Raw genomic sequence first — 25,594 nt, 5'->3', positions numbered from 1 at the left:
TAGCGCGTCAAACGCCGACGCGTAAAGTAACAGCCCGGCGAGTGCCTTAGTACGAGTACGCGGCCCCTCGCTCGTCAGCCTCGTCCTTATCTGGAGTGGCTTCAGGAGTCGATCATTTGGTGCTATTGAATATACACGTTGCCTGGATGCAGGACGTTCTGTTGTTACATCTACCGCCACGACGCCTTCAAGACCGTTGCCTCATCACCCACGCCTCCTTGTTCGGGTCTAACTGTCAGATCCGGAGATTCTTTGCTCTCTGGGACTCCCTCCCAACCCGGGCATGTCAACCCAAGCTCTGCATATTCGTCGTCTGGGACGATGTTGACAATCTTGATCTTCCACTTTCCCGTTCGAAGAATCAGCAGTTTGTCGTCGATGATCCATTTTTGCACTTCTTTCCAGTCGGACGTCTTAACAGGTGTAAAGCTGAGGCTATCATCCATTTCATTTCTTGCGTCAGCGGCCCCTCCTACGTACGCTCCTCCAGCATTGATAAGTCGCTGGCCCTCTGTTTTCGACGTCACCATGCCTGCCGACCAGAGAATATTACTCATAGGTTTCTGGGAAACGAGGCTTCGTGGGAGTTTGATGTGAGTGGAGGCGTTGTCTTCACGTCGCAAGGGCTGGGCATGCTTGTTCAACGAAGGGTGTGCAAACAGTGGCGTCCCAGAGGAATGCGTGTCAGTCGTTTGCGTCTCCGCAAGACTCGCCTTCATATCGCCGAGGCTAATGGTTTTCTTGAAAAGTTGGCGATGTTCACTTTCGGCCTTTTTTGCAGCATCTAGCCCGTAGATGAGCTCCACAAACTCTTGGGCGAGTTTATGTTGTGCCACACGTTTTGACTGGTCCTTTTCGTGTTCTCTCATGACCTCACTGATCTCGGACAAGGGCAAGAAAGTCAACAACTTGAGGTATTTTTCGACGTCTGAGTCTGAAGACCGCAGAAAGAACTTTGACTAGTGTCAGCCTTGTCGAGGTTCACGGAAGCTACAAGGCCATACCTGGTATAGATCGAAGATGCTGGTCATTTCTGGATTGAGCCAGACGGCGTTACCAGCGCTTTTTCCGAACTTTTCTCCCGAGGCCGTGGTCAGGAGAGGGACAGTGAATCCCATTGGATCAGAATTGACCTCAATGCCGCGCTTTGAATCGAGGAGCTGAGTCTGCCGCAAGGCAACCTGATACTCGTGCGAGTCTTTGGCAATTTGCTTCACGGCTTCGGCACCCGCAAGAATATTTCCAAACTGATCCGCACCGCCAATTTGCAGCTGGCAACCTGACTGAAAGAGGTGCCACCAGTCCCATGCCTGGACCAACGGATAGCTGAATTCGGCGAAGGACATTCCATCCCCTTTCTCCAATCTATTTTTCACTCTAAGAAACCCCATTGTCAGCGGCCAAGGAATGTGTGGGAGATTCACCATGAATGAAATGCTCACGTGTCTCGACCCAGCATTGGACCTATACGGATATGTCGACCGAGGATGGACAGAAATTCTCTTGCTGTGACTTTGGACCACCATGTGACATTGTTCTCGAGAGCTCTGCGCCAGGCCCATTCCCGCGTATATCCCTTCCGTACGGCGTATGTTTCGATCGAAGCGCCCAGCCTTTTCAGTTGAATATGCATGGCTGCCATGTTGGCCTTCCTCTGAGAGGGAGACATGATTTCTCTGCCTTTCAAACGGCCCGTAGGATCGCCAATGCTAGCGGTAAATCCCCCCAACTGATGTAAGTCAGCACCTCCTGACCAAAGGCCAATGTGGATGGCTTGACTTACAATGAAATTGGCCTTGTAACCATGGATATAGAGCCAACCCAAGACCATAAAAGGGACCATATGACCAACGTGCAAAGAAGGGGCGGTAGGGTCTATGCCAGCATATACCCCGACTCGACGATGGGTGAGCAGCTTGTCCAGATCTTCTCTTGTGCTACGAGCCGTCAACGGGACGTCTTTGATCCTGCCTCCGAGATTCTTACCCAACAATCTGGTTGATGTATCCCCGCTCCTCAAGTATGGTAAGCATCGACTTCATGTTGCCCTTTTCGATCTCTTGGGCTTTTGCACGCCATTCTTCTTCCGCCTCTTGGATTCGTCGGACATGGGCTTGGGTGATCCATCTTTGCTGAGACGCGGGGGTTGGGACGAGATTCCGCTCGCGAAGGTGACGGCGACAGCTTTGGCAAACGTAGAGGGAGCGACGAGCTGTCCGGAGGGGGATTGGCGTCTTCATGAGGCTCTGTTCCCACGCAGTTTCGATGCCGGCGCAACGGATTGAGTTGACTTGCGCAGGAAAAAGTCATGGCTCGGGGACGGAGCTTCGGCGCAGAGGCCGCCGACCAACGACCCGCCAATCATCAAGCAGCAACAAGCAGCCGCCCTAGAAATCAAACACGTCCTTCTCGCAGTTCTTCTTCCTTTTCGAGTAGTATCGATACATGCCACATTCAGAATCCGTGAACCGTGACACATGACCGCGTCCAGTCACGGTGGAGCTGGTCGGATACCAGTTGATATGGCCCAAAAGATCAAATCCGAAGCTAAAGCACAAGGGTGATGTGCGTATGCGTCCATGCTGCCAACTCACCCTCTGACACACGTTCTACGAAACCTTGTCCTACACAGGCAATGAGTCTCCTTCCGCCAGCGCTACCTTGATATGTGGTCGTGGCCATCATTGCCGGGAGTCAAGATTGGCTTTGCGGAAGACGAGATATTGTCAAGAGCCATGGCAGGGAAGAGAATAGACTGTTGGTTCGAGATACACTCTGGATCACATGGGATCGGGATTGGCCGATATACAGTGCCGCACATAGGCACCGATATGTGGACAGCAATTGTCTATTCGTTGGCGGACTGACCGAATCGGTCGCTGACGAGCAAGTCGGTGAGATTCATCCGAACGACCTTTTGAGGCCTATCCCGTTCAAGTGCCTACGTATGCTGAGTACATACTCTACATAGGTGTAGAGAGCGGGTGACTTGTCCAGTAGGTGGCTTCTCTCCGACTACCACTTGTACCGTTCTGCGCAATTCATCTCTTCCAAATTCCCTGACCCTGACATCGTCCATCAACTAATCCTCCATCTGATCTTCCCCTCGTGGTCTGACAATGGCCCCCTCTACGGAGTACAGAGTACAGGCTCTCGTCTGTGGCCCCAACCTCCACTTTTGGTGCTCGCTTCGAGCTCTCCGCAAAGCCGCACCATCACACCGACTGACCCCTTGTTTAACCACCGAATCCTTTGCGCTCTCTCCTTCCCGAACTGGGTTAACCAGCGACCTGTCCCAGACACAATGAAGATCGCTGCTTGTTAATAACGTAATGCCATCCACGATCCCCATGCACGCCCATCACGTCGATTCGGATCCTTCTACGCCTGTTGCGCATCATCTGGCTCCAGACCTCGAATCCGGGGCCATCCTGCCCGTACTAGCCCATGAACTATCCAGGATCCCTGACTACAACGTGCATTGCTCCCGGAGTCGTGCTCCCTGAGCTCCCTCTGGTGCGTCCAGACTTCAAATAGCCCCGCCGTTTGAACTCTGCCCCGGCTCAGGTTCTGCCAATATGTTAGGCCTCGTCCCAACTCATAACTTCCTCAGTCTCTTCGCACTCGAGACCACGACGTCAACCGCCGCGCGATGCGTTTACGACGGCGACTCGACTCCATCACTACATTTTGACGAGATATTGCTCATCACTATCGTCAATACTCCCGTCATGTCAAGAATCTCTTGCCCCGAAAGACACCAACACCCTGCGACGTGATGAGCAACAATTACTACACGGGCAAATTTGACACAACTACTATAATCGTCACCATCACCTCGGCGCTGTCTTTATACAATGCATTAGAGCTAATCCTGCTGATTTTCACAACCTTTGCCGTCTACCGTGGCCTCTATTTCTGGTCGCTGCTTGTAGCAACAACGGGGCTGGTTCCTTACGTTGTCGGGCTCATCCTGCTCTACTTCCAAGTGACCGCCAGTGTCGCTGGCCTAGTCATCAACAGTGAGTCCACTGCCGTTCGGCGTGAGGGATTTTCTCCATCTAGGTTGTTTTGTCTCATCGACTTGCACTGGCTGACGGATTTACAGACTATGGTTGGTGGACGGCCATCACAGGCCAGAGTGTGGTGTTATACTCCCGACTGGGAATTGTCCTTGGAAAAGGCAACGACCGCATCCTGAAGTACGTCAAATGGATGATCATCATTGACGCGATTTGCTTCCATACAACAACAACGGTGGTCGTCTTCGGCTCTTACTATGCCTCGCCACCCGCTCAGGCGCCCTTCTCTCGCGCCTACACGTACGTGGAAAAGATCCAGATGACTGGCTTCTGCATTCAGGAATTCATCATCTCGGGCCTCTACCTCTGGAAGGCGATGGATATAGTCAAGGCCCAAGCTCAGCCCACCGCCTCCTCCATAAACACATCTGAGCAGAAGAAAAAGAAACGTGTCCACCGGGTGATGTGGCAGCTGTTCATCATCAACATTGTCATCATCTTTTTGGACATCGCTCTACTGGTCATTGAATACAGGAACCTGCACATACCCGAGATTGCGTTCAAAGGATTCTGCTACTCGGTCAAACTGAAACTCGAATTCGCGGTCCTCAGCAAGCTGGTAGAGGTGGCAGGCATCAAGAACCCCAGGACAGTGAGCCTGACCATTACTTTCGATCTCACTTCCAATGACAGGACCGATAGCCTGCCTACCGTGAACGGAAACGCGGACCTCCCCCTCGACCCAGGCCACAGATCGGTTACCTCGAAGCTGGGCCGCCTGTCCGGAACAGACAGTGCATTGCCACCCGAGTGGGCGGACGTGCTCAAGCAGAGCCCTCCTAGGCACATCGACGATGTGGAGATGGACGCTGAGAAGGCGCGGCAACAGAGCTCGTCGTCGACATTTGACGCAATCGAACGCGGACCAAGCAACATCTCGACTCTCGTCCCAGGTAGTGTGTCCGAATACCCCCACCATCGGCGCGTCAGGAGAGATTCTGACCTTCTCTACGCGGATGCCATCCGGGAGATGGCACGGAAAGGGCCGGGATGAACAGGGGGCACCATCTTGTTTTGGGACTTCCCTTTGCTCCCTCACCTACCGCTCCTTGGAGGACAGGGAGTGGGTGGCTATCTGTCCCTCCCCCGCAGATTCATTAAATGTTTGAGTCTGGCACTGGCTCAAGCGTTCCAGATGGGGAAAGGGATTCCCGGAGCCACCATCAGTTCCTGGGTTGGTGACGCCATTCGATATCGAATATGGCGGTCAGGGCACCTGCCGCTCTCAGCTCATGCCTTTTGCGCCCTGAAGAGCAACCATCGGACGGGCGCGATACATGCGACTCTCAAGATGAGTGGGCCAGCAATCCATCCAATCTCCAGAGTTGCTATTCAAATTTGTTTTCAAGTCCTCACCAAACGTTCGAGAATGGCCGAAAGACTAATCCTCAGATTCTCAGCTTTTGGACTTGCTCCCCCGTGATGGAGAAGCCTAGATGTCAATTTTGCACAAAACACACGGACAGTCTGAACTGCTTCGATTCTTGGAGCCTGGCCAGCTATTATAACAGCGAGTGAGATGTCCTCCGCCTCGGGAGTGAAGGACGGCCAACACATCACCTTTCGGAGGGCAGTGCTAATGAGAAGTAAAACTGCTAGCAACTGATTCATGTAGTCCTCCACGACCGACTCTGATACGTACTTGGTCCGGAAAGAAGGGGGCAATTTTGTCTCCAAAGCTACCGCCGATGGAAATGGATTGGATTATACTAGAAATGCATAGCGGTCAACTTGAGTGGCGAGTTGAAATCACTCTTATGCGCTGCTCAGATCCAAATCGGCAATACTGTACAAGTCCTTTCCAACCCAATTCCCTGGACCCAACAATTATAGCCAGGACGGGAGATCTAGAACAGCTCGACATTATCGTGAGCGATCCAAGGATTCCGAAGTCCGGATCTCCAACATCTGTTCAACCTCGTCAAGGTAGCATGTCCATGCTGGCGGGCCACTCGGGCAGCTCGGCGCTCCAATTCTGAGCCAGCTCGCTTCCGTAGAGGAAACGGTCCCAGTTCAGACTCGACTCTGGCATGGAGAATTGGAACGCCTCGTCTGTGCCAAAGTCGCCGCCGGCACTAACACCGGCACCGGCGTCCGCAGCAATATTGGCTTCCAAGTCCCAGGTAGAAGAAGGCAAGCACATTGGCTCAAGCGGATCGGGATAATCCGTTCCAATGCCCTCGTCGGAAGCTGGCTCGGATGCGCTCTGAGATGCCATGTGTAGCTCTGCGCCCAATCCCGGAGTCGGGACGCCATTACTTTGCGGGACGTTGGCCCTGCCATTGAATCCGTGGTGCAGATGACTCGGCGGCCTCAGCTCGAGGTGAATCGCTCCGAAGTACGGGAGCACCACGGTCCGGCGCTTGACATCGGCTCTGTGGACACAGTTGACGTCTTCGTACAAGAACGAGCCTAGTTCCTTCAACACTCTCAGCCCCTGTCTACTGATGCCGCCGCCCTGCTGGGTCGCGCGATACCGGAAGACATCCTTGATCTCCTCGATGAGAGCGAGATCCTCGCCGACATTTCCCACGCCATTGGGCTCCAGCTCGGGTGGAGACTGCGAACAGTATGACAAGCGCATCAGCAGGCCTACCATGAGTATACACGCGCTGAACAGACCCTGGAAGTCCTCGCAGCTGCAGATATAGACGGCGAGCGAAGGGTCGGAGCGGAGCAGGTTGAAAGCTCGGAGCATGCCGCGACAGCCTTGCAGACAGAGGTATTTGTTCACCTCGTATGGATCCCCTACATTGCCGTTGTGGATATTGTCGCAGTCTGGGCTGTGGGCACCAAGGTTGGGGTTGTTGACTTTCAGCATAAAGGGCAGATGGAGGAAGGTCTGGACCTGCCAGAACCACATCTGCGCTATCAGATGTTCATGCGCCAGAAACGGATCGGGAGTCTCCAGGTGTGATTCCACGTCCCACCAGCCCGGAGGCATGGCTGCTGCTACTTCGTTCAATGTCGCTTGGATGTCCATTGTGGTCTGGAGTTTGACTCGGTCTGAATCAGAACTTGCGTTGCGGTCATTCACCCGGCCTGCGGCGATAGACACCACCCGCCTGAAAGCGCGCATCTTGATATCCACTGACACCGACCCTCCGCCCTGACTGGCTGTCTGACCCCTCAACACGGCCATCGCCAGATGATCTGTAAATTTGACGTCCTCTGCGTGCGGGAAGCCCAGGACCATGCTCATGAGCCGGTCCAGCTCCATGATCGAGCCGAGAAAGCGTTGCCGGTGGAAGAGCTTCGTCAGCTCCCGCCCACACAGCTCTGGTGCATACTGGGCCACGTCGATTGGCATCTTCGGCTCCGCGAACCCGGTATCCTTGGCGTATTCCAAAGCTCTGCGGATGCACAACCAGGACTTGCGCAGTTGATTGCTCTCGGCGTACATCTTGGCACGTATCATCAGGAGCAACAGCATGCCAGGGTCAGCCGTATGCTTGTGCGGGGACGTGGGGCAGAGAACAATTGTATCCACGGCCAGCACGATTCGGTCGGCGAGTTCGGAAGGAGACGTGGAGATGTTCAACTTGCGGTCGTCTATTCCAGGGCGAAGTTGGTAGAGGGACAGTGCAACGCACAGGAGGCCTGTGGCAAGTGACACGGGCTCTTGTGAGCGAGACAATTTAGTGAGCACGAATTCCCGGAAGGACGGGGGGTCCCCGGAATGGGTCGTCGGACGAGATTCTGCCACTGGACCCGGTCTTGTTGAAGAGAACGAAGAGGCATTAACTCCTGTTTCCATGCTAGGCATTCCTTGGGCTTGTGTTTGCCGCTCGTCATCTCTCAAAAAGGGAGAGACTTCCTGCAGCGCCGCCGCCTGGTCTCTCCATGCAATCCACCATTTCACGGAAATATCCAGGACCTTGAGCACATACGGTTCGGAGGAGATAGTCGAGAGCAATTTTTCGGCATCGGTGGCAGCAGAGTTGTTGGAGGTGTCGGAGAAGTTCATAAATTCAATCCTTTCGGCCAGGACTGAGGAAACACACGCTGTGCTCTGGGTAAACATCTCATTGTTGAACAGCTGTGAAAGCAAGGGACTGAGTGTCCTGCAATGCTCCTCCGAAGTCATCGCGGATGTGATACAGGCGCCTCCCGTTCCATTTGTGCTTATTGATTCCTGAGGTTGCTGCTGAGTTGGGAGGAATGGGTGAGAATTGATCGTGGTCGAAGCTCGTATTCCATTTCCCATCTCCTGTTCCAGCAAAACCTGTGGTTGGATCCGTGTAGAGGCATTGCCTCGTTCATCATAGGTGAAGTGACTGTTCGGGTTTCCACCTCCGAAATCCAGGTCGAAGTTCAAGGCATTGGCAAATACACTTCCATTGTTAAAGCCAAGTTCTGCATCTAGGTCGAGGCCCGGATTAAAGTCGTGTCCATCGAATAGGTTCGATGCCGACACAAGTTCTGCAGAACTACCCGGGAAATTGAACGTGTTTCTCTGTGTCTGTTCAGAGGCGCTGGTTGGCACTCCGTCGTGCTCGCGCTCCTTTTGCCGCTCTTGGGCAAGCCGTGCTACTACGGACTCCATCCTATCCACATGGATCTTCACACGCGGGTATTCCTCATCGTTGGGATGACTTGTCGAGGATTGCATCTCGCGGCGCCTCTTGTAAATTCTCGGCTGACGGCTGCTTGGTTTCATGGGCGTAGCCACATCTGTGGGTTCTCGAGACGTGCCTAAGGCGACGTAGCCTTGGATCTGGCAGTTACGGTTGTGTTTCTTGCATTGGATGCATTTTCTCTCCTCTGCAGCACTTGCCACGTCCGTAACTTGTGCGGGAGACGAAGGCGGGGTGGGCGGGTAGTTGCATTTTATCTTTCGACGACGGCCTTGGTAATGAATGTGTGTTAGACTGGTTTTCACCTTCGTACTTGGGGTGCAGGATTCGACAAACGAATGTTCAGCCTAGAGGATGGGGAAAGTGAAAGACTGAAAGAGAAGAGAGATAGAAGATTTGGACGGAGGAGAACCACCTTGTCTAAGTCAGGGCCTGAAATGGTTGAGAGTTGAGAGACTTGAGGCCGAGTCCAAGCTGGATCACCTTGTCTTTTCCTCCATTCTGCCTTCCGCATTCTCCACAAGGTTCTGAGCATAGACGTCGTGCAATGCTTGCCCGAAGAAGACCAACCTTCTATCATCGAAGGAAATGGAACAGGGGCGGAAGCTCAGGCAGAGAAATGAAACTCAAGTGGAATATAGCCATGGATCAAAACTGACAAAAGTCGTCTGAAGAACCAGAATACGTACATTCTTGACACGACTTGGTGCCCTTCCTCATCTGCCTAAGAGGGGGGGTAGTGTTCCCTTCTTCTAGGCCATTTTGAATGGTGGCTGACGTCTCGGCCAACATTTCTTTCTGCTTTGGCTCTGATGGCTATGACTGGCGGCTTGTCACCTCCAAGGTCGAGTTCGGTGATGGCGGCAATGGGTGTTCAGCCAGAACGGATGCACAGAACATAAAGACACTAGATGACCTGGATTTGAGAATACGAGAAGTGGGATTGACCTGATAGAGGACGATTCCACAAGCGCTGTTCAGAAATGGAGAGAACATGCCATACCATGCAATGATGGAATACAATCGAACAAGGAGCCTGAGCAGGCGGAAGCCTTGGCCAAGGCTTTGTCCGGGCCGGAGCCTCGCCTGATCATTGACGTCTGCATTATTAAGCGGAATTCTTGGCATTGTCTGCATACAAGTAGACACCCACACACCCTGACACCCTGACACCACAGAGGACTGTCGTCAACACCGACATCAACATCAAACATTATGCTATCTCTTCGACGCTCAGCTTTCCTCAATCGATAAAAGCCTCGTCATACTCCTCGTGTCTGGGACCATCATCTCTATCGCTCCCACTCTCATCGCCATCATGCTTCCTTGTCCTATCTCCCCACCTGCTTCGATTCCGACTTTGACTCCGACTTCCATTGCCTCCGAGACTCTTGCTGCGACTTTTGCTCTTACTCCTCGTCCGTCTCTCATCTCTCCACTTGCCTCTTCTCTCCCCCCTTCTCCGGTTCTCACTCTTCTTGACTTCGTCAACATCGATCTCCGGATGCATCCGTCGTAAGTGTTCGTAGAGTTTCTTGCCTTTGGAGAAAGGCAGTCTCGTTCGTGGGCATGATGGGACGGGGCAGAGGATTTGGTGCTCTGGGTCCTCATTTGATTCACTGTCAGCATCAATGTCGGTAAAGGCACTGTGGGCGCTGATACTGGCACTTCGCGAGCCTCGCCCACTCTTGATCGCCTGTGAACCACTTGTCTGCCCGTGTACTCTTTCCAAGTGCCGTTGAAGATGCCATCCTTTTCGAAATGGGATCTTATGTCTCGGACAAGCTCGATGGGGACATGTTCGCCCATTTTTGACCACATCTACTTGGATTCCAGAACATGCATTCCCCGTCTCTTGGCAGTTCCTGCACGTTCTCGATGTTCCAGGTTCACTGTCCGCGGGCTGGCATTCGGCTTTCGTAGCTTGACACCTTTCGCACGGTCTGGAGGTGCGACTGGCTAGACGCCCTTCTTCGTTGGACTCTGTCTCTCCTTCTTCAATCCGGGATGGCGATTGGCTCTCGGGCTCATCGGCAAGGTCTTCCGTAAAGTGCGATTCACTCCCATCCTTGCCCGTTCCCTCGTTGAATGTGCGGAATAGCATGTTCTCGCCAAATAGCTTCGCGCATCGTCGACTTGCACGTTCCACAACTGAAGGGTCCCAACCGGTCAGGTTAGCCATGCCAATAACGTCGCTCCAGTCCCGCAAGCCGAGATTCTCGACCCTTCGCGACCGTGCGCCGGATGCGGCGGACGTGACGGATACGCTCGAGATGTCGGTATGTGCGGACGACGAACGTACCCTCTGCCTTGCGGCAGGACGTGAACCGCTTCTTCCTCGAGTGATATCACTCGTGTCGTCCTCCGGGCTGTGAGAATGCTTTCCCCTTCGTTTGCTTCGCGGCTTTCCTGCGTAGGCGTATCTCGCCTTGTGAAGACCAAGCAGTAAGTCATCGACTTTGCTGAGGATATGTCGCGCACTGGGAAGAAAGTATTCGCGCGACTTTTCGTCGTCCACCAGTGGAACAGGGCGTCGCTCCGTGTCGGTGGTATCACTATCGCTTTCCTCCATGCCCGAGACGGCAGCCTGCTCCGCATCGTCGTCGTAGAAGGAAAACGCCTGGGAGTAGAACACCGGTTCTTCTGTAGCTTCCGGCGAGTGCACGCTCTCTGCTTCTTCCACTGCTTCTTGGTCCTCGCTCGCGGGGACTTCTCCGGGCGTGTCCACTACATCATCTCTGTGGTCGACTCTCATGTCCCTCTGCGACGAACCCGCCGGTGATGGGTCTTCCCACTGTCTTGCGTTCCATCGCTCTCTAGCAATCTTCGTGGCAGTCGCAACCAACCACTCTTCAAGATTGGCACTGGGCCGGGACTCAACCTCCATGCGATATTCGTCGTCCCCCTCCATTCTGGGCAGTAATTCTTCGCGAGGAACCTGGTCAGCAGGCATGGGCCAAGCCGTCCAGGATTTGGCGAGGCCATATCTCTTCCCTCTGCTATGACGTCCCTGCTGGCTTGCCTCGTCATCAAAGCTGCCCGTAGTGGAGGGGACCGACGAGGCTCTTTCCTTGCCCTTCTTACTCCGCTTTGCCTCCCCACCACCCTGTTGCTGCAGCTTGCGTTTCACCCCGAACGCGTTGAAGAGGTGGATGCTGAGGTCCTGACTGCGTACACGATCCAAGCTCAGGGCCACGGTCCTTTCCACCTTCGTCCAGGAATTCCATGTTGACGCGGGGCCGAAGTAGCGGTTAGGGCGGGTGAAGTATGTTTTCCCGTCTTCCCCTCGTGCAAACGGGCTGTCTGGAATCACGAACGGGACGGTCCGTGAACCCATCGGATCCCCTGCTGGTGAGGTGCTGATGTCCAGGGCATCGGGAGCTGTTCGTGGAGGGGGCGACGATGGAAGGACTCGATCAGGCGACGGTTCTTTGTTCTCTGCGTCCTCCACATCACTGGTCTCTGAATCCATTTCGATGCCGTTGAAGAGTGATCATCGCCAAAGTTCCAAGCTGGCGTCGTTCCAGGGACGATTTCCGGCATGAGGTTGCAGATTGCCTTGCTCACAAAGTAGAGAGCGAGGAGCGCGAGGTTAGGGAGAGAAAGGCCTTGACCTTGTGACCATCTGCCAGATGGGTCAAAAAGCCACTTTACATAGACTTCGTCTTTCCTTTGATGTGTTAGCCGTGGTTGCTGAGACTTTGTATTTGAGACAAAAAACGGAGGATGTAATGACGAGTCGGGAAGGGCAACTTTGAAGGTTTCAAATTACATCTACGAAGCATATGCCGTGAAGGATGAAAAAGAGAAGAGAGTCCACGCTTTGCAGCATTATCCGTAGGTGAAATGTCTTGCTGGGTTTTACACCTGATCTGATCACAGTGTGCAAATTGAAGAGCCCATTTTGTCTTCTCTCAACGCCATGCCAGGGTATCTCGTATCTAATCACCATATCATATATCTACCAGTTTCCCATCCTAGTCTCGCAAGAACATTTTGTATGTGGCATTGTCCGTGCACTCTTTGAACGGATATCCAATATCCTTCAAGAAATCCTCCAGCTGATCCCTCTCATGCTCGGGACACTGAATCCCAGCAAGTATCCTGCCCACATCCCCGCCATAATTCCGATAGTGGAAGAGCGTTATGCTCTGACCCGGTCGCATTGTCCTCAGGAACCTGAATAGCGCTCCCGGTCGCTCCGGGAATTCAAACATATATAACCTCTCATCCTTGACGCCGGACCGTCCACCAACAAGGTACCGAATATGAGTCTTGGCAAGTTCATCCTCAGACAGGTCTTTTGCAGTCATACCTTCAGCTCCAAGCCGCGAAAAGAGTGAGTCAAGTTCTCGCGCCCTTGCACCAGCTGAAGAGACCGTGATGCCCATCATCACGTGTGCTTCATCGGTGTTTGAATATCTGTATCCAAATTCTGTGACAGCTTGGGGGAGGACGGCCTCAACGAGTTGGGCAAATGAGCCTGGGCGTTCTGGAATAGTGACTGTCAGGAGAGCCTCTTTCTGCTCACCCAGAGTCGCGCGTTCGGCGACAAATCTTAGCCGATCAAAATTCATGTTGGCGCCGCTGGCAACCGCGACCAATTCTCGGCTGGTATCTGTGTCTGGGTTCTGGGCGACCCATTTCTTCAGGCCTGCTAGCGACAGCGCTCCGGCTGGCTCCAGGATCGACCTTGTATCTTCAAAGACGTCCTTGATAGCGGCACAAATCTCATCGGTGCTGACCTCGATAACTTCGTCCACCACTTCTTGACAAAGTCTAAACGTCTCTTCTCCGACAGTCTTCACAGCGGCACCGTCGGCGAAGAGGCCGACTTCTCGAAGCAACACTCGCTTGCCCTGCTTCAGAGATTCGACTAGTGCGTTGGCGTCAGAGGCCTCCACGCCAATGATCTTGACCTGAGGGGCTATTCTTTTCACATACACCCCAATACCCGCTATCAACCCGCCGCCGCCGACGCAGCAGAAGATAGCCTTGAGCTTTTGCAATGATGTCTGCCTCAACAATTCCATACCTATAGTACCTTGTCCTGCAATGACATATGGATCATCAAATGGTGGAATATTGGTCAAACCGTACTGTTTCTCCAGGGCATGACAGTGCTCTTTTGCCGAGTCAAAGTCGGGACCATGTAGCACGACGTTCCCGCCCATGCGGCTCACGTTCATATGTTTAATGGCCGGCGTGCCCTGTGGCATGACAATGGTTGCAGGGATCTTCAGGTGTCTGGCAGAGTAAGCTACGCCTTGAGCATGGTTCCCTGCCGAGCAAGCAATGACGCCTTTCCATGAGATCTTGGGTGGAAGGTGGGCCATTTTGTTGTATGCGCCTCGCAGCTTAAAGGAGAAGACTGGCAGCAGGTCCTCTCTTTTCAGGAGGACTTTGCATTCGAGGCGGTTGGAGAGGTTGACGGCATGGCTCAGAGGGCTTTCGCTGACCACGTCGTAGACTCGAGAAGTGAGGATCAGACGCAAGTAGTCCGGATAGCCTGTGGGCAGGAGGAAATCTCGAGGGACGTCGTAGGTAGGAATGTCTGCTCGTTCGGAAGGGGGCGTGGGCATGGCGGTGTACTCAGTCAAAGCGAGGCCCGAACGCTTGGGCGTCGAGGGAGTGGTCGTCCCATTGACGTGAGGGTCGGCGGCGTCCATGGTGACGTCCAGCGATATCTATAGCACTTGGGTACCTATGAAGGGGCTGAGAACTGTCGAAGCGTGCACTGTAGCAATAATCCGTGCTGTACGTTAGCGAAGAGTGGGATTTTCAATGTCGCCCAAAAAATTTACGGAGCTCTCCTCCCCGCATTCCGCCTTTCTCATGAAGGTTAGAAGATCTCGTGCTTTCAACAGCTTCAAGGTCCGAGCAAAGCACACTATCACCTGTTTGCTCTCTCTGTTCATTCCTACAGCTCATTTGCTGCGAGTTTGGCGAGCACTCAGCCGACTGCAGCGACATTTGATTGTGGCAAGCAAGAGGAAGGTCTGGGCCGAGAACTGTGCATCTAAACTCCCTTAATTCGAGCCCGCACGCGAGCACATCTTCCCGTTCTTGCTTGCAGATCCACGTACGTCACGACTTGAACTTTGACTTCTTTCGACTTGTGCAACACAACATAGCAGCTCAACTGCTATCAACGCCATTGCAGCGGACAAATTCATCAGAGAAGAGGGCAACATAATCGTTACCCTAGACTCTGCGGCAGACCTCACAATGTCCGACGATCCATCTACATCGGCCGGGCCATCACCCCTCTCCGCCACCACTATCCCATCCAGCTTCGATTCGTCGCCTGAATTCTTCGAGGAATCCCGCTTTCAAAAGCTCTGGCGCAAAATACGTCAAGAACCGCTAATCCCCCTGGGCTGCGTGGCGACATGCTACGCCCTGTATATGGCGACCAAATCCATCCGCGCAGGCGACCATCATCAAACTAACCGGATGTTCCGCGCCAGAATCTACGCGCAGGGTTTCACGTTGCTGGCTGTCGTGGCGGGCAGTATCTTTTACAAGGATGAGAGGATGAGGAGGAAGGAGTTCGAGTCGAAACTGGAGGAGAAGAAGACCGCGGAGAAGAGGGAGAAGTGGTTGGCGGAGCTCGAGGCCAGGGACCAGGAAGATAAGGAGTGGAGGGAAAAGATCGAGAAGGCGAGTCGAATCGCGAAAGATACGAGCGAGGATATCAGGGACAAGGCGGACAAAATGATTGAAGGTGGAAACGAGGGGCTGCAGAAGGCCCAGGAACAATTGACCTCCCCCGAAGCGGCTGGAGCAGGAGACAAGAAGAAGAGCGGTTGGGCTATCTGGAATAAGAGCGTGCTGGAGGAAGTGAATGAAGATGGGTGGGGTCCCGGTATGTGGGCGAAGAGAACAAGGGATGCTTGGAAGAGGCTTTGAGGCCGTCATCCGATGTGTTCGGGCAAGCGGTTCTGGATGAGAGTTCACAACATGTCGCCACTCTTCTTTTGACAGGTTCATTGTAAAAAGTGAAACATATCTGCGGGGTATAACTATGAACAAGATCTTCAAGTTGCAATGCCTGCACCCTTGGCTCTCAACCGTGTCTGTGTGAGCTCCAGCTGTTTCCGAGTCTGGAATGTCTGCTTGCTGCCCTTCGTGAAGCAACATCCCATCTCGACCGACAAAGAAGTTTCAAAGCTGCTGGTGATTGTACCCAATCCTTTATTCCGTCTCAAATGAGAGCAAAGCATCGGACTTTAAATCGCTTCCGCGTATGTGCATGGGCTCAGATCTTGCCAGCCGTGGCATTTCCGACTGTCGTGGTTTGGCCATATCGTCAAAGTGGCTCTCTCGAGCCTTGGAGTGATCGATTCCGCCTCAAAGGATACGTGGCACGTATTTCTCCATGTCCCTTCCGGCAACGGTAGGTCATGTGCAAATAGTTCGTTTGCCACGTTCGCCCACGACTCCTTGTGTGAATATCATCTCTTCGCTCAACCTCTTCCTCGCGCGGGGCCCATCTCTTCCACACCCCTCCTGACGCCGTCCCACTCCGCCTTCCCGGTACTGATCAGATACCTAATCCTCTCAATTTCTCGCACGTCTTTGTTCCGCGTGAATTCACCCTTCGCATACGCAATGCTCTCTCCCCTTTGAGGCTGTGACATGTGCCGGTACAAAGAGCGCAGGATGTCGCGGTAAAGGGAGAGAACACGTTGGCGCTGGATAAAGTGGTCGAGAGAAAGGGGTGGAGACTTCCGGAAACGCGACGACGACGGGGTAGAGGACCTGATGGCCTTGCTGGAGGGGTTCGTGGCGGCGGTAGAAGCAAAGCGGACGAAATTTAGGCGCATATGGGGAATACGATGGAGTTTGAGGGATTTGAAGCGGACTCAAATTATCGCGCGGGAGGTTGGTAAGAAGGAAAAGGGGGAACGATGCGGGAATCACGAAGCAAGCGCGTTGCTCGTACTTTGTCGCAGCGATGCAGCAGCAAAGGAACATTTGAACGGCGCAGATTTTGTGTTCCGCCAATGGAACCTCTTCCGGCTACAAATGACGTCATCCTAGAAATATCTCAGCCTCGTGAGTTCTCTCTCGTCAACACAGAAGATCAAGATGAGCCGATCTATCACATATGGCTGGAACCATAGAACCTCTTTTGATACTGTGGCCATTGTGTTTCTGTCCCATATTTGCCTCGCAAATAACTGCCCAACATATGGCCCTACAGCCTCCTCAACCCTGCTTTGTATGCTCCGAAAGAAACCGAGCTCCCAGTTCCCTCAAAGCCTATTCCTCCGGCACCGATTGCAAGCTTGGATTCGACATTGGATGCATTCGAAGATGTAATTGGGCAGGTCATCGAAGCACTCCTCGCAGTGGTGTCGCCCGCGAATGTATCGCCAGCTAGTATGTGTGCAGTTGTGCCTATTCCTTAGCATATTTGCCGCATCACGGAGCGCCCTCTCCATCAGCCCGGGATTGTCATTGGCCATATTGGGGCGTTCGCGGTTGACGATAGTGTTTGCTCGTGCAAGTAATCTGTCCTCGTTCCATTGATCACAGCCACATTGTTTCCACCGAACGCCGCAGACGTAGCAGAATTGTGCACCGCATCGACACCTTTAATTGGGTTAGCTACGCAATTCTGGAAAGAGAGAAGAACACTCACGTTATGTGATTGCAGCCTACATCAAGTTCTATCAGGCGATCACATCCGTAGCATCTCTGCCACCCACTCTGAGTGGCGAGACTGAGCGTGGCCTGCAATTCAGGATCTTCTGGACAGTGGCCGTCGTGAGCTGGCTTTTTGCAGATGTTGCAGGTCATGGTACCACACTTTCCACAGGTTGCTCTATCGCCTTCAATGTTGCCGGGAGTGATAAAGGCGGAACATGTCTCTTGACAGCAATAGGTGCGATTTCGAGTACCAAATTCAACTTTGGCGTGTTCAAATTGGTCTCGAAGTTCCTTGGTTAGGAAGATGTTGACTCCGCCCATCTCGAAAGGCTCACGGCAGCAACGCGGCGGGAACAACGATTCGTCTTTGGTGGCCAAATCGACAAGTTCTTGCAAACATGGTTTGCAATAGTTGTGGCCGCAGGGCACCTCGATCACGTCAAAGTACTTCTTGACCTCATGGCAAGCAATGCATCGGAGGTTGTACGTATCATGGAGTCCCTGATCACGAGCAGACCGTTTCATAGAACTCTCAGGCTGACCATTCTCGTCTGTATCACGCCCTGTGCTGAATTTTGTGCCTTTGAACAGCTCATGGCCGACGTCCTCTGATACATAAAGTCCGGCAAGTCTCGCAAGGGTTTTCTGGCCGAGCTCACTGGACTGGAGGTGGACTTCGGATGTGACGTTGGTTCCGTTCAGACGGTGTGCAAGAGTGTGGTCTTCACAAGCGACTTCTTCCTCATGAATAACGTCGGCAATAACCTCAGCGTCCGCCCGTACAGCGTCGGCGATGCTCTGGGTCATTTGTCGGTCGGACAAGACTGAGCGTATACTTTCAAGATTCTCTTCAAATAGGGAGAGGGCTACTTGAGCATCGATGAGCGCGCCATCCCGATTCTTGTCTTTGGAGCTTGTACGAAGGTCTTCAATGTCCTCGAGCTGAAGCTTAAGAATAAGATCAGCTGTCTCTAGGTCTAGGTTGTTGAATGGAGCAGTGTACTCAGCCATCTTGTAAAGGATCACTAGACTTAGCTGTGGCAAAAGAAGGAAGAGGTACGCATGGAATGAGGATGGTAGATGAACTTGCGTACATACGAAATTTCTTAACGAAGCACCTTTGTTTGCCAAGGGCAGCCCCATAGCATGAAAATCATATCATCCCACGGCGGACTGCATATAGGCACCCTCTAAGGCCTTGCATTGCATAGCGCTGCAGGTTATATCGGTGGACAAAGAACTTCACTTGGTAGTAATGTCGGTATTCAAAGGAGGGTGATGGCTGCGACCAAGAGCATTCTCATAGCCTTGGATAGGAGTGTTAAGACGTAGGACGTCTGAGATTATTGCATTTTGGCTTCGTTGAATTGACGATGAAAGTCGTTTGATCCTGGTGACAACAAATATCGGCCACGCCATTGATTGCCAGTTCAAACTTGGTTGCTATACGTATCTTCCGCGGAAGCAGGCTCCATGCTGCAGCCTTCCGAATCGCAATGGATATTCCGCCACAGCGGCAAGAAGTCGGATAGCTAGAGGACAGGCATCGGACAACATCGTCAAGTTAGTGAGGATTTCTGGATAGCAGGATGATTCGACCACATCGACCACAGTCAAACTCGACATTAATGGGAGGCATCCTTCGCTTGCTATTTCAGCTTTTTTGATGTTCCAGCAAAAGACCGAACCGAATCTGAGTATTCAACAATCGGACACTCTTTCCCCGGATGTGATTGTCCAGAAGCCCCGATAGCGGCAAGTATGCAAGTCCATCGGCATGGCATAAAGCCCTCAACAGATGGCTGGATGTTGAAGTCTCCGTTCAAGGGGATACGCAAGTATCCGTGGCCGAGCAAACACTGATTCCCTTTGTAAGTTGACATGGTTGGCTATAAACCCAATACCATTTTCACAGCCAAACCCTCAGGTAAAAGTGGTACATGAACCAATTGGAGACCTACAGACTGCCCCTTGATTCAACATCAGACGGATATACTCATATTTGTGCTTTGTTGGCTCCTGATTTCCGTAAGGCTCGGAAGGATCTCGCGCCTTGGGCTTGAATCTCTCGGCAATGCAACCTGCGCAGATTCCCAGGAGCGAGGCCGAGGAACCAAGCTTTAGCCAGCAGCTGCAGGGTGGACCGTGGAACGTGGAGGTTAGTCATTCTTGCAGGCATCTTCTCACATTGCGAGATTGAGTCCTCCAATCATGCCAGGCTCGGCAGCTGCGGCTGGTAACCTGGATAGTCGAAGGGACGACAGGGAGATAAGTCGGACACAAAGGAGCAAAAGGCCTCATAACATGAAATATTGGCCCTGCTTGACTTGCAGGATCTCGTCTGTTAGCAACATGAAGATTAACATCTGACTGGCGAGATAAAAGACAATGAATACCCTTTGGTCAACGTCTGTGGTGTTTAAGCCAGAGTTGAGCCTGGTTGAACGGGGGGTTGCAGAAGTGCCCTGCTTCACCTGGTTATCAAGCCTCTCAACACGAGGGACCTTGCAGGAACTTTGAAGGCAAGGAAGGCAAGCTAGGCAAACAGCCAGGCAGCGGGCGATGCATGAAATCTGGGGTGATTGGTGATGGTCGGGGACTGGGGGATGGCGTGACTGGTGAGTGGACGCTGCTCTGGTTGCTTCTGCTTGGAGGTGGCTGGTGTCTTTTCTTCTGCCGTAGAATTTTCGTTGCAGCAGCGAGATCAGCTGAAGAGATCGGAGGATGAGGAGAGGCAGCAGGCCACGCAGGCGCAGATAAGAATGGGCAAGAGGGGCACGCCGGACCAGGGGCAAGCCTAAGGGTCAAATGACGCAACAAATTGCCGGGGGGGTTGTTCTTTAGGGGGTGTGGCCTCTCGCCTAAGCACCTCCTCGCCGCCTGTGCCGCCTACCACCACTCAGTCACCACTCGTATAGGCTGCAGGGAACCAACGAGCACCAACTCCAACACTCGAAAAGAATAATCAACCCTCGCATGTGCCAGCTGAACCACTCACTAGACCTGGTCTATCTCGTGCAATCCCCATCTTGTTCCTATCCTCCCAAATCACGCAGCCCGCCGCCTAACAAAGTCCCCAGTTCCTTGTGCCCTGGTGGGTCATTGGGCTGCAATATGATCTCAACTCTCAGAGCGGCCTCGGCCTTGTCCTGCTGATTTCCCTCGAGGCAATTCTTCAAATACTCGTACACCGGCAGTTCTAGCTCCCATTCTCTTCTCACTTCGACTCCACCAACCCACCATGTCTTCCCACGACGATTATGCTCCACGTCCACGCCGAGACCGTGGTCGATACGACGCAGACGGCGGTCTTCGCTACCCAGATGACGATGACTATGCCGACCCTCGAAAGTCGGCTCCCCGCCATCCTCGTTACGAATCATCCCCTACACCAATTGACCCTCGTGACGGACCACGACGCAAGAGAGACGCGGATCCTCGAGACGTCGAGCCTAAAGCCGCTCGTGATGTGAAGGACGACCCTCCTCGATATCGCGAAGATGGCGATCCTAAACCGGGCAAATCCAACACTGCTGCACCAAGGAGAAGACGAAGCTTTGACGATGACGACGCAGCTCGTCGGGACCCAAGAAATGGAAGCGGGAATGGGCCCGCCTACGGGCGATCCAAAGGATACCGCGAACCCATCCCGGAACCCGACGTCGTTGCTGCTGACCGCGACAATCATAAACCTCGACCAGCGAGGCACAGAGACTATGACGATGATTTTGAACCGCCTCCGCCTCGTCGCGCCAATACCCAGAGAGAGCCAGACCGTCGCCGTCGAGACGATCCTCCCTACGACGACGAGCCACCTCGGCCCCGTCGTCACCGCAGTCCAGAAGACAGACACTCCGATCGGGACCGAGGATATCGCTCTGATCCTCGAGATGCTCCAAGACACAGAAAGGATGATGATCGTTATGATGACCGCAGACACCGTTCCGGTGGTGGCTCCCGTCGCGACGATGGCTACGCGTCAGACCGAGGCCGTTCTGACCGAGACAGGATGAGAGATCGTGATCGAGACCGAGACCGAGACTATCGTGACCGCGACCGCGACCGCGAGCGAGACAGAGACCGAGATCGCAGGCGCTACGACTCTGACCGCGAAAGAGATCGTCACCGAGACCGGGACCGGGATCGTGACCGCGACAGAGATCGTCACGACAGTCGAGACCGTGACCGTGACCGAAGGGACAAGAAAAAGGGATTTTCACTCGACAACATCAACGATCTAGTCGAGCAAGGCCAGAAACATTACAAGACTCTGGCGCCGGTGATCACCAGCCTCACCAAGATGTACATGGACAACAAGAAATGAATGAGAGAGTACGGTGCTCACGATGGCGGGTTGTGAGTCTGAATTAAGACTGGGCAGGTAGAGAACGAATTCGCTTTTTGGTTATGCAACTGCAGTGGGCGGAGAGAAGGCATGTGCCGGGAGGCAGAGTCACACTGAGAGGGGAGAAGCAGGCCTGGATTCCCTCTGAGCTCTGATGATCAATCACGACGGACGCTGAACAATGCTGCATGACTATGAAGAGAAGAGGTGCGACTTCTACGACTGTGATTACTGGGCTCGGGTATTGCTTACTTTGGGCACTGAAATGTATGACTAGGGCTATTTTGCTGTACTTTGTGGTGCGGCTGCTGGGTGGGCAGTTATGGGAACGACCAACAGCGTGGATAAGTTTATGGGTGGGTGGACGACTTGGGATGGTACAGTCTGTGTTATTGTTCAACTGCAATCACCTCAATAGCAATGCCAATATCAATATCTCCTTCCAGTGACGTTGGGATCCTGTCCAACCCTATCCTCAAACAATTTCCTCGGACTACTGGCCAATTGTCTGGTTGACTGGCTCGATGTCTGGTTCACTAACTGACTAACTGACTGAGCAGTAGCGACTGACGGACTGACTGATCGATTGACTGGGGTTCGAAATACGATCTCCTCTCACCTATAAAAAGCTCACTTGCAACCACGCCCTTGGGGATCGGGATCCTCTTCTGACACCGGGATTTCACACCGTCAAATACTCCAGAGGCTGGCCGTTTCTCTTTCATCAACCCGCCACCCCCTCTAAAGGTCTATGCGAGGCCCTTTCTTGTGTCAGACGAGGCCGACCAAAAGGGCGTGCATGTTCACCCCGGGCCCATTCCACTCCATGGCCTAAGCTTTGACGACATGGAAGCCCGAGAAATGGGGCAGCACAGCCCGGATCTCCTTGACGTACTCCGGGATGCCGCCCGCATAGTTGACCTGCTCGAACGCCTTGCCTGGAACACTCCCACCCATGTCTGGTAAGGGACGAAGGATCATAGGTTAGCCGTGTTTGCTCATAGATTTTCCCCCAACAGGTTAGAAAGGGGAATGCGCCAGGAGGGATAGGACGAGGAGAGACTCACATGTACTCCTCGTGGTTGGCAGCAATGTCCTGTCACTCAGCTCGTTAATGTGGTCCTTCCACTTCTGGCTCGCTTCTTGAGTGGCGTTGATGTATTTCAGACCCTGGCGGTCAATGTCTTTGATGGCGTCGCGGATCCAGCGACCTTGGACTTCGACGGCGGAGGGCCCGTTGGAGAGGAGGGTCGGGCCGTGGGGACCTGTGTCAAAGGGACGTCAGTTCATGGGTGGGTCATTTACAAAATCTCGTCCCAGAAGATAAGAATGGCAGAAGGGTCGCTCGGATTCTCAGGCGCGGAATAGACGTTGTTTCTTATCCACGGTCGCGGAACTCACCGTAGAGATGGAACATATTCGGGTATCCAGAGATGGTTGTTCCCAGATAAGTGTAGGCTGCTTCCTTCCATTCGTCATGCAACGTGGTGCCGTTGATCGACTTCAATCCCATATTTGTCATTCCTCCCGTGGTAATATCAAAGCCCGTCGCGAGGGCAATGATGTCAAATTCATGGACTTTGCCGTCGCTGGTCTTGATACCCGTCTCCGTAAACTCCTGAATCTTGTTGCCGGACTTTTCGGAGATGTCGACAATGTTCACATTGTCACTGTCCAGAACTTCGTAGTAATTTTGTTCGAGGCAAGGTCGCTTGACGCCGAATGGGTGTGGGGGTTCCACGGGGCAGAGGAGAGCGCGTTTCTCAGGGTTCTTGATGCGGGTCTCCTGCTTCTTACGCCAGAAGTCGTAGACGCAGCGGTTCGCCTTCAAGTCAAAGAGGTAGTCCTTGTGGGAGCCTAGCCACAGACCGAAGCCTGCCCTCTTCCACATTTTTTCATAGACGGCCTCACGCTCTTCGGGGCTGTCTTCGAAGGTGTTGCGCTCCTCAAACTCGTACGTAAAACCTGCAAAGTTCTTCTCGCGCATGCGAAGGAGGTCGTCGTAAGCCGGATATAAAGCTTCTTGCTCCTCTTTAGTCATGTCGCGTTTGCCCATGGGCAATGCCAGGTTAGGTGTCCTCTGGAAGACGGTCAATTTTTCGACTTGAGGTCCCCATTCTTGGATAATCTGAACTCCAGAAGCACCGGTGCCGATAACAGCAACTTTCTTGCCGCGAGCGTCAACGCCTTCAGGGGGCCAGAATGAGGAGTGGTGCATAATCCCCTTAAATTTTTCCATGCTGGGATAGTCGGGAATATATCTCTTGGCTGCGAACCCGGCGGCAATGATCAAGAATCTGCATTTGGCGTTGCGGCCATCGGCAGTCTTGATGCTCCATTTCCCAGAGTCTGTGTCAAACTCTGCATTCGTGACAACACTTTCGAAGGCGCAGTCTTTGCTCAGTTCGCAGACCTTGTCCACGTGGTCAAAATACGCTTGAAGCTCATTCCAATCTGGGTAGTTGGTCGTCCAGGTCCAGGTCTTGTATACCTCTGGGATGGCTAGTTGGTAGATGGGAACCTCGGAATCGACCCGGGCACCTTAGGACAGGTCAACGGAGTCGTTGATATGCTGTTGAGACCCAAAGGCTCTTACCTGGGTAAACGTTCCATCTCCACGTACCTCCAAACGAGGTACCTGCTTCATACAGAACGGTCTTGAAGCCTGCCTTACGCATCTCATACAGGAGATACGTACCCCCGAAACCTGCACCAATGATCAATACATCGACGTCAAGGTTGTCCGAATAGGGCCCGTCGGTTCTGCGTCGCCGGCCGAATTCATAGAGATCTCTCTTCAAGATGCGTTCAGGCAGTTCCTTGGGCTCGGATGGGTCTCCCATTTTGATTACGTATGACTGTAGATAGGTGGGAACGGATAGGCAGATGAACTGGGGTGACGGCAACCAGGTAGATTCAGTGCTCGAATGTTGTTGCGATCCTTATATATGCAAAGCCCCGCCGTCCCAAGGCGCTTGAGACCCGGTGAAATGGATGTAGCAGCTTCTCCTCCTTTGCTCGCATGCTGTAAGCATGCAGAGACCACATCCTAGTACTTGGGCCCATCCCTCCTCAATGGTCGAAGCGGAACCGCGAAAGGGGGAGTCGTTTGATTTGGTGCTGGTCACGCTCTGCAAATCCCCGCTTCCCCTCAAATACCCACTCTGCGGACCAGATGGGATTGAGGAATCTGGGGTCAGCAATGGATTCCGCATATCTGAGAAGGTGATTGGGAACCTAGATATTGGGCTGGGGTTGTGATGCAGGAAGCTCAGGCTTGACGATGGTTTGGGGACCAATATCCTCGGCTAACTCCACGCTCAAAAGGGCCTAAAGACTTCCCATGGACCGATGTATGGCTCGTATTTGTTCTTATCAGGCGACAGGAACTTGTCCTTAAACGTTGGCATTGAGGGGGTTCAAGTGCCAGTGGTGCGGTGACTCTCCTGACCATCGAGTAAGGATAGCCGACTCGTCGAGTGTAACAACCCATTATCCTGAGACAGGGCAAGGATGGGACGATCAGTCAAGCCAGAAGCTTCAACGCGCCAATGCGTCGATTCCCGAATGAGGCGTAAGGTTTTTGGCTCTGCTCAAAGAGGCTTACTTGAAATAGGACTTAGGGGACTGGCAGAAGGGTTGTCGACGTCGTCCTGGCTGTGACGCTTTCTCCACAACAGTATGGAAAGTCACTTCAGTTCATGCCGCGTGGAGGAGCTTTGGTCAAGAACAACAGTCGGTGTGTTGGGTGCGAAGCGAGCGAGAGCTGGGGCAAGTGGACTTGCCGTAGCGTGATTAGGGTGAAATAGTAGTAGCTTTCATGTAAAGCCAGGAACAACAGTCCTTGGATAGATAGACATTGCGACGAGCTGTAATCGGTCTCTGGGGTGAGGATGCGTGGTTGTGGAGGATCGCAGCACCAGCTCACCGTC

At 53.2% G+C, this 25,594-nt stretch overlaps 10 protein-coding genes across 12 annotated transcripts; 3 read left to right on the top strand and 7 right to left on the bottom strand.

Moving 5' to 3' along the window:
* Positions 1 to 109: 109 nt before the first annotated feature.
* Positions 110 to 2,274, bottom strand: PV07_05482. 2 transcript variants are annotated; one of them, XM_016392384.1, is made up of 5 exons: positions 1,987 to 2,274; positions 1,784 to 1,937; positions 1,443 to 1,729; positions 1,005 to 1,377; positions 110 to 953 (listed from the first exon to the last, which is right to left on the bottom strand). In XM_016392384.1, exons 1-5 carry the CDS (start codon positions 2,238 to 2,240, stop codon positions 171 to 173), a joined length of 1,851 nt encoding a protein of 616 aa, XP_016249903.1. In that variant the 5' UTR covers positions 2,241 to 2,274; the 3' UTR covers positions 110 to 170. The 2 variants fall into 2 exon arrangements, with proteins under 2 accessions (XP_016249903.1, XP_016249904.1); XM_016392385.1 differs by having other exon boundaries at positions 1,784 to 2,274.
* A 1,295-nt stretch (positions 2,275 to 3,569) lies between these two features.
* On the top strand, positions 3,570 to 6,142 carry PV07_05481 (uncharacterized protein). The gene is made up of 2 exons (XM_016392383.1): positions 3,570 to 4,022; positions 4,109 to 6,142. The coding sequence occupies exons 1-2, from the start codon at positions 3,779 to 3,781 to the stop codon at positions 5,074 to 5,076; spliced, it is 1,212 nt and encodes a 403-aa protein (XP_016249902.1). The 5' UTR covers positions 3,570 to 3,778; the 3' UTR covers positions 5,077 to 6,142.
* On the bottom strand, positions 5,593 to 9,674 carry PV07_05480 (uncharacterized protein). Its single transcript, XM_016392382.1, has 2 exons — positions 9,349 to 9,674; positions 5,593 to 8,930 (listed from the first exon to the last, which is right to left on the bottom strand). Exons 1-2 carry the CDS (start codon positions 9,449 to 9,451, stop codon positions 6,004 to 6,006), a joined length of 3,030 nt encoding a protein of 1,009 aa, XP_016249901.1. The 5' UTR covers positions 9,452 to 9,674; the 3' UTR covers positions 5,593 to 6,003.
* A 100-nt stretch (positions 9,675 to 9,774) lies between these two features.
* On the bottom strand, positions 9,775 to 12,396 carry PV07_05479 (uncharacterized protein). Its single transcript, XM_016392381.1, has one exon. The coding sequence runs from the start codon at positions 12,129 to 12,131 to the stop codon at positions 9,903 to 9,905; it is 2,229 nt and encodes a 742-aa protein (XP_016249900.1). The 5' UTR covers positions 12,132 to 12,396; the 3' UTR covers positions 9,775 to 9,902.
* Positions 12,397 to 12,493: 97 nt separating this feature from the next.
* PV07_05478 (threonine ammonia-lyase, biosynthetic) lies at positions 12,494 to 14,432 on the bottom strand. Its single transcript, XM_016392380.1, has one exon. It carries the CDS (start codon positions 14,326 to 14,328, stop codon positions 12,637 to 12,639), a length of 1,692 nt encoding a protein of 563 aa, XP_016249899.1. The 5' UTR covers positions 14,329 to 14,432; the 3' UTR covers positions 12,494 to 12,636.
* Positions 14,433 to 14,503: 71 nt separating this feature from the next.
* PV07_05477 (uncharacterized protein) lies at positions 14,504 to 15,728 on the top strand. The gene has a single exon (XM_016392379.1). The coding sequence runs from the start codon at positions 14,888 to 14,890 to the stop codon at positions 15,569 to 15,571; it is 684 nt and encodes a 227-aa protein (XP_016249898.1). The 5' UTR covers positions 14,504 to 14,887; the 3' UTR covers positions 15,572 to 15,728.
* On the bottom strand, positions 15,632 to 16,611 carry PV07_05476 (uncharacterized protein). The gene has a single exon (XM_016392378.1). The coding sequence runs from the start codon at positions 16,486 to 16,488 to the stop codon at positions 16,129 to 16,131; it is 360 nt and encodes a 119-aa protein (XP_016249897.1). The 5' UTR covers positions 16,489 to 16,611; the 3' UTR covers positions 15,632 to 16,128.
* A 172-nt stretch (positions 16,612 to 16,783) lies between these two features.
* PV07_05475 lies at positions 16,784 to 19,840 on the bottom strand. 2 transcript variants are annotated; one of them, XM_016392377.1, is made up of 4 exons: positions 19,714 to 19,732; positions 18,412 to 19,658; positions 17,310 to 18,328; positions 16,784 to 17,260 (listed from the first exon to the last, which is right to left on the bottom strand). In XM_016392377.1, exons 3-4 carry the CDS (start codon positions 18,326 to 18,328, stop codon positions 16,921 to 16,923), a joined length of 1,359 nt encoding a protein of 452 aa, XP_016249896.1. In that variant the 5' UTR covers positions 18,412 to 19,658; positions 19,714 to 19,732; the 3' UTR covers positions 16,784 to 16,920. The 2 variants fall into 2 exon arrangements, with proteins under 2 accessions (XP_016249896.1, XP_016249895.1); XM_016392376.1 differs by having other exon boundaries at positions 18,412 to 19,840.
* Positions 19,841 to 20,127: 287 nt separating this feature from the next.
* On the top strand, positions 20,128 to 22,108 carry PV07_05474 (uncharacterized protein). The gene has a single exon (XM_016392375.1). It carries the CDS (start codon positions 20,559 to 20,561, stop codon positions 21,639 to 21,641), a length of 1,083 nt encoding a protein of 360 aa, XP_016249894.1. The 5' UTR covers positions 20,128 to 20,558; the 3' UTR covers positions 21,642 to 22,108.
* Positions 22,035 to 25,579, bottom strand: PV07_05473 (uncharacterized protein). The gene is made up of 4 exons (XM_016392374.1): positions 24,259 to 25,579; positions 23,064 to 24,203; positions 22,730 to 22,927; positions 22,035 to 22,621 (listed from the first exon to the last, which is right to left on the bottom strand). Exons 1-4 carry the CDS (start codon positions 24,503 to 24,505, stop codon positions 22,494 to 22,496), a joined length of 1,713 nt encoding a protein of 570 aa, XP_016249893.1. The 5' UTR covers positions 24,506 to 25,579; the 3' UTR covers positions 22,035 to 22,493.
* Positions 25,580 to 25,594: the final 15 nt, after the last annotated feature.

This window comes from Cladophialophora immunda (assembly GCF_000835495.1).
Source record: "Cladophialophora immunda strain CBS 83496 unplaced genomic scaffold supercont1.3, whole genome shotgun sequence".
NCBI lineage: Eukaryota > Fungi > Ascomycota > Eurotiomycetes > Chaetothyriales > Herpotrichiellaceae > Cladophialophora > Cladophialophora immunda.
This window is presented reverse-complemented; position numbering and strand designations above follow the sequence as displayed.

Bases quoted from the DNA above. Each gene is read 5' to 3' on its own strand.
- PV07_05482 (XM_016392384.1), bottom strand. From the start codon at position 2,240: ATGAAGACGCCAATCCCCCTCCGGACAGCTCGTCGCTCCCTCTACGTT. The intron at 1,730-1,783 runs GTAAGTCAAGCC...GACTTACATCAG, and splicing joins GTTACAAGGCCAATTTCATT to TTGGGGGGATTTACCGCTAG. The intron at 954-1,004 runs GTATGGCCTTGT...CACTAGTCAAAG, and splicing joins GCATCTTCGATCTATACCAG to TTCTTTCTGCGGTCTTCAGA.
- PV07_05481 (XM_016392383.1), top strand. From the start codon at position 3,779: ATGAGCAACAATTACTACACGGGCAAATTTGACACAACTACTATAATC. The intron at 4,023-4,108 runs GTGAGTCCACTG...ACGGATTTACAG, and splicing joins CGCTGGCCTAGTCATCAACA to ACTATGGTTGGTGGACGGCC.
- PV07_05480 (XM_016392382.1), bottom strand. From the start codon at position 9,451: ATGTTGGCCGAGACGTCAGCCACCATTCAAAATGGCCTAGAAGAAGGG. The intron at 8,931-9,348 runs GTACGTATTCTG...TTCATTACCAAG, and splicing joins CACCAAGTCGTGTCAAGAAT to GCCGTCGTCGAAAGATAAAA.
- PV07_05479 (XM_016392381.1), bottom strand. From the start codon at position 12,131: ATGGATTCAGAGACCAGTGATGTGGAGGACGCAGAGAACAAAGAACCG.
- PV07_05478 (XM_016392380.1), bottom strand. From the start codon at position 14,328: ATGGACGCCGCCGACCCTCACGTCAATGGGACGACCACTCCCTCGACG.
- PV07_05477 (XM_016392379.1), top strand. From the start codon at position 14,888: ATGTCCGACGATCCATCTACATCGGCCGGGCCATCACCCCTCTCCGCC.
- PV07_05476 (XM_016392378.1), bottom strand. From the start codon at position 16,488: ATGCGCCTAAATTTCGTCCGCTTTGCTTCTACCGCCGCCACGAACCCC.
- PV07_05475 (XM_016392376.1), bottom strand. From the start codon at position 18,328: ATGGCTGAGTACACTGCTCCATTCAACAACCTAGACCTAGAGACAGCT. The intron at 17,261-17,309 runs GTGAGTGTTCTT...ACCCAATTAAAG, and splicing joins GTAGGCTGCAATCACATAAC to GTGTCGATGCGGTGCACAAT.
- PV07_05474 (XM_016392375.1), top strand. From the start codon at position 20,559: ATGTCTTCCCACGACGATTATGCTCCACGTCCACGCCGAGACCGTGGT.
- PV07_05473 (XM_016392374.1), bottom strand. From the start codon at position 24,505: ATGGGAGACCCATCCGAGCCCAAGGAACTGCCTGAACGCATCTTGAAG. The intron at 24,204-24,258 runs GTAAGAGCCTTT...ACCTGTCCTAAG, and splicing joins GAGATGGAACGTTTACCCAG to GTGCCCGGGTCGATTCCGAG. The intron at 22,928-23,063 runs GTGAGTTCCGCG...CCTTTGACACAG, and splicing joins GAATATGTTCCATCTCTACG to GTCCCCACGGCCCGACCCTC.